The sequence below is a fragment of the Trachymyrmex septentrionalis genome, unplaced genomic scaffold (genome assembly GCF_001594115.1).
Source record: "Trachymyrmex septentrionalis isolate Tsep2-gDNA-1 unplaced genomic scaffold, Tsep1.0 scaffold43, whole genome shotgun sequence".
Taxonomy (NCBI): Eukaryota; Metazoa; Arthropoda; class Insecta; order Hymenoptera; family Formicidae; genus Trachymyrmex; species Trachymyrmex septentrionalis.
Window position 1 is genome coordinate 1,194,145 of NW_017305601.1, and position 10,661 is coordinate 1,204,805.

The 10,661-nt window shown below is 32.8% G+C and overlaps 2 protein-coding genes across 3 annotated transcripts; one reads left to right on the top strand and one right to left on the bottom strand.

Moving 5' to 3' along the window:
* The first annotated feature begins 16 nt into the window (after positions 1-16).
* On the top strand, positions 17-2,820 carry LOC108751262 (G protein pathway suppressor 2). The gene is made up of 8 exons (XM_018491348.1): positions 17-351; positions 490-703; positions 793-940; positions 1,284-1,395; positions 1,617-1,667; positions 1,783-1,944; positions 2,223-2,347; positions 2,551-2,820. The coding sequence occupies exons 1-8, from the start codon at positions 255-257 to the stop codon at positions 2,734-2,736; spliced, it is 1,095 nt and encodes a 364-aa protein (XP_018346850.1). The 5' UTR covers positions 17-254; the 3' UTR covers positions 2,737-2,820.
* Positions 2,821-3,811: 991 nt separating this feature from the next.
* LOC108751300 (probable ATP-dependent RNA helicase spindle-E) lies at positions 3,812-9,003 on the bottom strand. 2 transcript variants are annotated; one of them, XM_018491402.1, is made up of 9 exons: positions 8,850-9,003; positions 8,247-8,471; positions 7,876-8,167; positions 7,285-7,742; positions 6,611-6,962; positions 6,345-6,511; positions 4,636-6,252; positions 4,148-4,494; positions 3,812-4,035 (listed from the first exon to the last, which is right to left on the bottom strand). In XM_018491402.1, the coding sequence occupies exons 2-9, from the start codon at positions 8,460-8,462 to the stop codon at positions 3,855-3,857; spliced, it is 3,630 nt and encodes a 1,209-aa protein (XP_018346904.1). In that variant the 5' UTR covers positions 8,463-8,471; positions 8,850-9,003; the 3' UTR covers positions 3,812-3,854. The 2 variants fall into 2 exon arrangements, with proteins under 2 accessions (XP_018346904.1, XP_018346903.1); XM_018491401.1 differs by having other exon boundaries at positions 8,247-8,483.
* Between the last annotated feature and the right edge of the window lie 1,658 nt (positions 9,004-10,661).

Consider the following 10,661-nt stretch of genomic DNA (forward strand, 5'->3'; position numbering starts at 1 on the left):
CGTTATAACCTTCAAAGGATTTGTAAGATCCATTGAAAGATCTTTGGCCGTATCAACCTCCTACTATTTTCGGAGGTGAGAGCTAATAACCTGAGAAGAAAACTGAAAGATCCGTCAGATCCAGACAAAAGGATAAACTTTCGAAGTTATCTTAGCTGTTCATACGAATAGAGCGACAAAAGAACTTTGATTGTTGGTAATGAATACGTAGCGTTGGAGAGAACTTGTCTGTCTTATTAGGTAATATCAAAAAAATGCCAGCGATACTAGTCGGACCACCGCAACGCAATGAGCAAATGTGGCAGGCGCTAAAGACTCATATTTTGAGAGAGCGACAACGAAAGAAACAAGGTACTTAATATTAAGGCCTGTTAACAGTGAAATATCGTACACCAGATGGATATAAATTTTACTTTGATTCAAATCTTTTTAACTAAATGGAATTCCTTCTAACAAACTCGTTTGTAAAAATTATCTATTGTATTTCAGAACAAGAAGCTGATGCCGAGGAAGAACGTTTACGTAAAGAAAGAGAACGCCAACAAAAGCAAGATGTGATGACATTAGGTGAAACACGAGAACAAATCTCAAATTTGGATAACGAACTGTCACAGTTGAAAGCAGAGAAGCATCAGTTGTTCCTACAATTGAAGAAGGTTCTGAACGAGGATGACAGAAGACGACAACTTATAAAAGAAACCAGGTTTGCAATTGCAATGTTTGAAGAGACATTCAGGAATTACAATTAATGAATAAATATATTTATAAGATGAAGTTACCTTATTTTTTCAGCGTTTGTTCAGAAGTTTCGACGACAGTAGGAGGATATCCTGCAACAGGTCCAAGAGTAGTACATCCACAATTGTTTTTGCCATTGCAACGTAGCAGCAGTCCTCTCTACAAGGTTGCTGTTAGTACTCCAACTCATCTGTTACAAAGTGTAAGTGAAACTTTCTCATTGATATATACTTTGGCTTCCATTATTTATTGCAAATATTGAAAATCTATAGTTCACATTATGCATACTATAACACATTATGCAGATTAGCAATAAATAACAGAGCATAACTTTTATATATAATGTTCATAAAATTATAATATCCATAAAAGTCGAGACTAAATTTTTAAACATATTCGTTTGTGTGAACAGTTCTCAACCTCATTAACACATTGTATAAGTTTAATTTTGATTTTTTCGGCAACTTACTATATACTAAAAATTTATCCTTAAAAATATATTTTCTTTAGAATAAATTTTGCATTTCAATATTTCTTGTCTTCAGGGAACTATAAAAAGGACTCATACTCCGTCGCCGCCGCCGGCTGCATCATATCACAGTGCGTACGGCTACAAACCGCCACCGTCTATCCCAAGTTATAATCCACCTCCTCCTAGTAAGTAATATAAAATTATATATATTTTATAAGAACATCACACATTTGTATTCATTTACATTCGTTGGCAATAATCACCAAAATTTTAGAAAAAAAAAGTTTAAATATCACATAAATTAGTCTTTTAGTGATAACACTATAATTTTTTACTGAAATTTCTGTGTTTAAGTTGTGAAGATGACATTGATGAACATTGGTACTTTGTATTTGTGCTTATGTAGAAGCTGAGGAAGCCAGAAGATCCGGTGATGCTCGGGCAGTTCTTTGGAACAGTGAGTGAACTTTTTGTGTCTCTTCTTTGCTTTCTCTACAAAATATGAGTGTTTTCCACTGCTTTTCCAGATTATTCATTCATCCATCTTAATTATTTTTCTTCTTATTCGACAGAGAATAATCAGTATTCTGCATCGAACTTTTACTCGGCGCCCACAGGCCAGAGTGTTTACAGTTATTCCGCACCAGCGTCACAGCCATCTCGAGAACCCTCGGAATCAGCTAAACCAGTTTATCTTTCGAGCGGTAGAGCACCATTAGCCACACATCAAACTGGTAATGTAGTTTATCTTATCACTCAATAGTAGTCCAATATTACATTTATTTTGAACTAAATTAATAAATTCGTAAAAGGAATAAAGAGAAGGAAAGAAAGAAAATCGAAAAATTCCGCTACAAATAAAAAGAATATTACACTCATATAGCTAGTTTTTAAACAAGAAAGAAATGTGATAATAGTTAAACGATGATAATTGCATAATAATATTGCGTAATTTTTTAAAAATTTTATTTACTAAAAAATTATATTTTACTAAAAAAGTTATACTTTCTAGCATACGTAACTAATTTACACTCGATGGAGCATAAGGGTGCTTATGGCGAAGACAAGTTTTACTTGCGACCGACGAATCACGTTACCGTTCACGGTGGAGCTATCCCAATTCAACAACCGCCTCAGGTTATATTTAAACAATTTCTTTGTATCCTTTTATCATTTTTTACAAAGCAAAAAGTTGGTTAACAAAATTGGAAAATGAATTTGATCAAATTTGGCAGCAAATATTTTGTACATCCATTATAATAATATATTTGTTATAAAAATGTTATTGTACATACATATTTACTTGTCTCTGAACTTCTACTTTTCGTCAATTAATGTAGGGTGCGAAAACTGGCGGAATTACTTCTGGTTATCCTGTACGAGCACCTCAACCACCACCACCTAGTTCATACCCGCCACCACCGCCACCGTCTCCTGGTACCTATGTAAGTGGTTCGGCTGCTAACGTACCTGGTAGGCTGTTGTATACGCAACCTGGTGCTCGCTACCTTCAACGAGAAATATAGGAACGTACGTTTTAAAGATTTTTTAATCTTTAACTCTTTGATTCTTTCTTATGCAGGGTATAAAATATTGAAATCTATGAATTGCATTGATCAAGAATTGATGATTAGTCAACATTTGTATACATTTTATAAAATGTAAAGAAGGTCAATATGTGTAAAGTACATAAAGAATGAAATCAAATTAAGAATAAAATATACTTTTTGCTCTTTTAATCAAAATGTTTGTTATTTTCAATAAATATGTAAATATATGGATATTTTTTCAAATATTTTAATACAATTTTTCTTTTTAAAATTGTATGATACTATTACACAAAATTAATTAAAAATAAAAAAATAATATTTCAGATTTTCAGCTGCAAGCAAATATATTTGTAAAAATAGCTTTGAAACGTTGTTTTGTGAAATGTGCAATTAGAAGTTATAATTAATAGATTTTTTGCGTTTTTTCCTCATTATATCATTAAATAACAATTTCTATTAAGTGTATCAAATGCAAATATGAATATAAAAAATAAGAATGCATGTGTACGAGATTGAGCTTTATACCCTGCACAAATCACAGAAATTTGAAGATCATTGTATAAAACATACAATTCCAATTAGACAATTGTAAAATTTGTATAAATTCGTTGGATATTTGACAAAAAAATATAAATGTGTAATTCATCATGTATTGTACATTACATTGTATAATATAACATTTACAGAAAGCTTGTAGTTATATGACAAAAAATTCACTTAATAAGTAAATTAATTTATCATTGTGAAAAAAGATAGCATGTACTCAATTGTGAAATAAGTATAAAAAGAGAAAATTCTGTAAAAAAAAAATTTTTTTCTTATGATATCTTATATACACAATAAGTTCCTAGAATTATTCCTATATAATGAATAACAATATTATACTTATCATTTGTCTATAAGATAAACGTGACCTACTTTTATATTGTCCATATAAGTAATAAAAAAAAACATGAGATTGCAAACTTAAAAAATACAAGTCATAGCACAAAATAAAATGACGTTACAAAATAACAAAAGAAATAATTAAACATAAATTCAAATTTATTTATTATTGTAACCTCAATTTGCCCATAATTTAAATTTATGTATTATTATAACGCCAGTTTGTCCATAAGACTCTGCAAATTTTCTCCAAATTTAGAAGTATCTATCAGTTGTTGTTTCTTTTTATGATGTTCCGAGCACAGATGTGCACGAAGGTTGATAATGCCATATATTTCCATTAAACACAATTTGCAGATAACTAGTTCAATACTTTTCTCACGCGGATCCCTGTACACAGAAACAGTACAACAAGATATTAATATTATATTAATAACATTAAAGAACGTATTTTGAATGATCCAAATTTAACAGAATATATTACTAATGATATGTCACTTACTGATGAGCTAAAGTCTCTAATTCTAACAGGTGCCTGATCATTTCTTCAAGTTCGTCGTTTCTATCATTTAATTCTAATGCTTTGTGTAAACTGTAGACGTTACTTTTCTTCGATGTTTCCCGAGCAGGCACGAGAAACAGAGTCTCATCGTATCGGTTCCATTTGCCAAAATTACTGATTGGAACTGGATCTATTTGGTTACGAGTTTTATATATCACATCTTTGAATGCATTTTTAATTTGATTTTGGCAATTTACAGTCATATCGTGATGAGCATCTTCATCTACAATTTCAGTTTTAGCATTGAAGTGCATAGCAATATTCATCCAATGGCGTAACTTATTAATCTGTCAACAGAATTTTTATGATTCACGGTTAATTGCCTTAATTTTATACTTACATAAATACAGACAAAAGAAAATCTCAAATCAAATATATCTGATTGTATCATATACAACGTATAGTGCGATGTAATTTAGACAACGTACCATTCGTAAATCATTCATCGTAATTTCGACGTCAAACATAATTTCCAGATCATGATCCGGAAATAAGCTTTCCTCTGTAGTACGATTGTATCCCAGTCCACACAAAGCGCCTGTGTAATAAGTACCCATAGGGCTACGTCGCAGTTCCATATACGGTGTAAAAATTAAGGTGATTAGCGATGTGAGACCAGGTGTAGTGGGCAAGAGGGTTGTGTTGCGTAGATTCAGGTGTCCCCAATTGTTGGAATCTCGAATGATGTTTTGCGCTACCAGAAAAATTCCTTGTGGATTTTCCGGACAGGTATCAAGGAGAACGGAGTTGACTGATGTGGCTTCCACGCTCACTTTTTTTATTAATCCCTTAGTTACCAGATGAACAAGTTGAACCTCTATCGGCGAACAGGGACCTTGCAACGTCACCTTGGATTGATATTTGCAACTTTCCGGTAAATCCGGATATGGTTTTTTATCATACATGTATTGTCTGCTTGACGGTTCATTCGGTTTGGCAGGTTGTTCGAACAGAAGTCTTCCGTAATCTTTCATAAGCCCAAGATCTTCAGCTTTGCGACAAGCATCTATCTGGCTTAATAAGTTTATCTGGATCGGGATCCGACATTGCCTGATTTTAACAGAATTCCGAACGAAAGTGTAGTCGGGCATTACGCGATTCTTTTGCTCATATTCTATATAAACGCGGTTCGATCCGTCGAAGGATACAGTTATGTTCTCGTAATCTTTGGGGTCTATGAGCATATGCTGTCCAAAGATCTCTTGGAATTTCTTAGAGTACAGTGATCCAGGCTGTTTCTTCGGCCAGCCTCGTAGGATGATGGTATTTGTCGGATCGCGATCAGCTAACATCTTCTTTATATCTTGTATGCGTTCGTTTACGTTATATGGAAATTTGACGAAATAATTGGGATAAAATGCACCGGCGATTATAAATTTAAGTACAAAATATCGATCGATAAAGAGATTTTCCCAAGTGATTTTCTCAGGACCCGTCGTCTCTTTTATGCCAAATTGGTACAGCTTATATTTTATCTCACTTATAAAGGCATCAATCTCACGTAACGATCTCACGCGGAGACTCTTTCGTCGCGCCCATTCTTTTTCCTGATTAGGATTGTTTATACGACGATTTGCCTTATCATTTTGCCACACTTTGAAAGCATTCAAGGAGGCTATGCTATCGCTATCGGACTTAGCGGACCAATGTATTTTCTCGTGATAGGTTGTCTCTAATTCGTGAAATCCGATATTAAATATATCCTTAACAGTCATGCTAGCTGCGATAATGATAGTGTCCGACAGGATGCCGAAAATATGACCGAGGATAATCAACTTCGTTATGTGCACGTCTAACGGAAGATTGGCCATTACAAGACCCAAAGGCGTCATATCTCCATCAAATTCTTGTGTATCTCTATTAAATAGCGCACCAACTTCCTTTAATAACAATATAGTGCTCCGTATGTTGCTAAGATTAGGTGGATCCAGAGAAAGAGCGAGGAGAGCTTTTGGTTCACCCATATTCAGCAATTTTGTCTTAAGAACGATATTCGCAAGTGGAGCCCTGAGCATTTCCGGAACAGATTCGTCGCTCATCACATTCTATAATATTCAAAATATGATATAATATAGATTCTGCAAAGAATTAAAGTCGAAACATTAAAAGTGACATTTTGATGTGAAACTGTACTCACTTCGTAAAATGCTCTTGGTACCATTCTGTATACTCTACCATCCATTACGCGGCCTGTACGTCCAGCACGTTGCTGACAATTTGACTTACTTGCCCAACAAAGTTGCAGGCATTGATAATTAGTTCCTGGCTCTGTGACAAGAAGTTTTGTCAAGCAAAAATCAATCACTGAACAAAAAAGAGAATTATATTAGTAGTTCTATCTCAATTCACAGAGATAAAAATAATCCAACATTTATTACTTAGTCTTGATTGAATATAGCATACCGTATTTAACATCGGGTACCGTAATGCTACTCTCAGCGATGTTCGTCGATAATATGATACGCCGATGATTTTTCGGTGGTTTCTTAAATACATTTTCTTGTTCCTCGGTTGAGATCAACGAATGTAAAATAATTATATCCCACTGTGTACCCTTATGTTTCTCTGATAGAAGTATAGAACGTAAATCCTCGATTTCACTAAATCCTGGTAAAAATACTAGCACAGCGGCCCTTTCAAATTCATAATTTGGAATATCATTCTTGTTGTCAATACCGTCGAAAATTTCTATGACACGTGCGGCAAATTCCGCTATAGAGGTCATGAATATTGGTTCCTCGGGTACCTTGGGTATCTGTACAAAAAGACAATATATTTTCCATGATTGTTTCTCCATTAATCGCGTGAATCAAATAAAAAAAGAAAGGAAATAAAATAAATTATTTATTACCAATATTCTTATTTTAAGTTTTATTGAGTATATTAGCAAAAATTTATTCAATGTGAAACAACATTTGAAAAACAATGGCAATCTCTACTTTAAGAATACGGAATCTTAGTTAATATATAACTTCTTTTTTCTCCATCTTTAAAATAGATAATGATCATATTCGTTTTTTTTAACTGAAACATACAACTTAAATTATACTTTAATCATGCAAAAAATATATACTTACTACACCCAAATTCTCCAGCTCATCTATATAATATATAGCAATTTCGTAAGGACCACCTCTAGATATATCGATGATTGGTGCAGGTAAAAGTTGATTTTCCACGGGTGTGGAAAAATACGATGAAAATTTATCCACGTCGATTGTCGCGGACATCAGTATAACTTTAACCATCGCAGAATTTGTACGTAATAATTTCCTCACTACCAACAGAAGGAAATCCATATCTTCGTCACGTTCGTGTACTTCGTCTAATATAACATGAGTGTAGTCCATCATATGCTTCTTGTTCGTGAGCTTGTTTAAAAGCACGCCAGTCGTGCAATAAGTTATGCGAGTGTCGCGATTTACATTTTTGATCAAGCCCATTTGATATCCCACAAGTGTACCAACGGGCCAATCTCTTTCTTGACTGACCCGTTTCGCAATACTCATGGCAGCAATACGTCTTGGCTGTGTTACTATAAAATACAAAAGTTCTTGTATTACATTAGTAAGGTATTATTAAAAATAAAGAACAAATAAAGAAATTTGAAAAAAATTGAAATCTGCTAGATATGTGAATAATGCAATCTAAATCCGATCAAGAGATACCTATGATGTTGCAGTGCTGCTTCCTTTCAAATTCTGAGTCAAGAATAAGTTGTGGCACTTGTGTCGTTTTCCCACAACCCGTAGAACCACGAATGATAACGACAGAATTACTCGCAATCATAGACACAACTTTGTTTCTCATAGATAGAATAGCTAAATTATTTTTGGGCCGATAGGCAAAGTTGTACGTTTTGTAAAGCCGAATAGTATCTTCCTTACGAACTGCTATTTCTCCAGATATCTCCGATATGTTGTCCATATGATCATTATTGAAAAACATGTTGTTTTTCATCTGCAAGAAATGGCAAGAATAATAAAGACGAATGAAATGTAGACTGGTAAATTATTATATATATCTTAATGTTAATCACCTGTATGTATTCTTGTTCCTCTTTATGTACATATTTCTTTACATATTCTGTTTCTGATTCCTTGCTACATTGGCTGGTACTAGGAAAATAAGGTTCTTTATCAAATATCATGTCTTTATGTATGCGTTGTTTAATAGAAGGAACTGGCAGATTTATCTTGAGAGGCTCAGTTGATTTGTACACATTCAGAATACGGTCCACCAAATTTTTATTCATTGTTGTGATCTAAATATTGACCTGTTTAAATAAATCATTCAAAATTCATACCAAATTGCAAAACCTCTATATATGTTTACATAAATCTCTTATGTTGTAATATACTTTTGAAGCATTTTGCAAAATCTGATTTCTTCGTTAGTACTGAAACGAGAAATGCCCAAGCCGTATAAATTTATTAAGCTTTTAATTTATTTCTTGTTATGACACAGAACGATTTTAGAGATAAATACAAACGAACATTAATTTCTTTAAATTAAAGAAAAGAAGAAAGTTTTGCATCTTTTATGAAATCTTGATCTTATCTTTCATAGTGAGATGACGGTAATATATTACAACCGAAGAGTAATAAAAGAAAAGTTAGAAAAGTCATATTTAACATCTAACCTCAAAAGCACAAGATGACTATAATCACAGAAATGAATATTCACACCTCAAATAAATCAACAGTTATGATAAATAGCAGTTTATTCGCAGTTATTGTATCTTCTATTCCTTGTTTTTTTTTAAATGGAAAATCGTTCTTGTTTGGAGAATAAATCACCATATCTCTCAAAAGCATCACGTCACTCAGGATAGAAACGTGTTTACGTATTTCGAGAATCTCAATATCGCTATTCGGGTTTGAAATTTTTGAATTACGCCAATCCTCAAATCGGATTGGCACGGCATTTTGTTAATGACTTCGATCTTTGACTAATTTAATTGGCAATTAATTTATTAAGCAGCATCTGTATTATTTTATTAATAAAATTATTAATATTAATATTAGAAAAAGTTTTATTGTTTTGAGTACAGAAAAATCGAATCAGAGGCAATAAATTATACCTATATAATGCCAGTGAATTAACTATAATAATAATAATTTATTTATTTATTTTATTACATATAATTAGAACTAAATGCTGTGGAACAAAATATCAAGCGCGAAAAGGTGATTAGAATGAATACAGCCGATTGTCGCGATTGGCTCGCTGCTTCGATATTTCGAGAATCGCAATGACTTCGATACGTTTCGAATCTCAGTCAGTCACAGAACGCCAGTCACAACGGTGTCGCAAAATGATCCGCGTTCGAAACATTTCTGTTTTTCGCGATCGTCTAAAAGTGAATAAGATTCTCGCGCGTGAGGCATCTCTCTCGAAAGTATTTCGTCGTAACGTAAACACTGTGTGCGCGATCGGTATCAAATGACAGCGCCGTATCAACTTCGGTAATTCACTTCTACAAGCTCTGCGGCCATTACGAATCGTCCCCTTCGAGCTGCGACGACAGTGCAATAAATGACGCGCGATCATCACCAGTATGTGAAAAAATAATTCTACTATTATATATTCAGTACAAAGTTTTCTGGATTTAAATCCTTTTGGGAAGGAATTAATTATTATATTAATTTCGAAGTTCAAATTATTCAATTATGTTCCGCACAACGCAATTCTCCGACAGACGTTCTGAGGACATCTTAAGGATATAAATGTTCTTAAATTCTTTGAAAAATTGCGGGGTATATATATTTATACAGATATATATATATATATATATATATATATATATATATATATATATATATATAATTCAGTGTTAGTCTTTATATTTTTAATGTTTAGTGTTACTCATACAACACAGATCGATATCTAATAATATTGCAGCGCAATTGAACATTGAAATATGGCTGTATTCAGTAAAGAATACAGCTTTGCATCTATTATAAAATTCTTTTAACATGATTAATTTATACACTTAGATTCAGTGAGGAACTAAAGAAAAAAAAAAACCAATGGCTGCGTTCAACAGTACAAACAGCTTTGCAATGATTGGTCTTGCCCTTAGTTTCTCACTGAATCTAAATGTATAAATCAATCATATTCAAGTATTTTACAACAGTTGCTAAGTTCCTTTTTCTACTGAACGCAGCCAATTATATTAAAAAGTTTCATCATAATTGCAAAGCTGCTTCCTCTACAGAACGTAATTATTATTCTAGTATTGTAAAAACAAATGTTGCAGCAATGCTGCTGCAAAATCTGGTGCTGTATAAACAGTATGATATTAATTTTCTAATAAGTTTCATCAAATAAAAGTAGTTGTAGTTGTGAGAAAAAATATCTTATGTGTGTTTAGGATTCTAGATTTTTTAATTTATACAAATATTACAAAGTCGTGAAAATTATATATATAAATAATATATTAATAAATTAA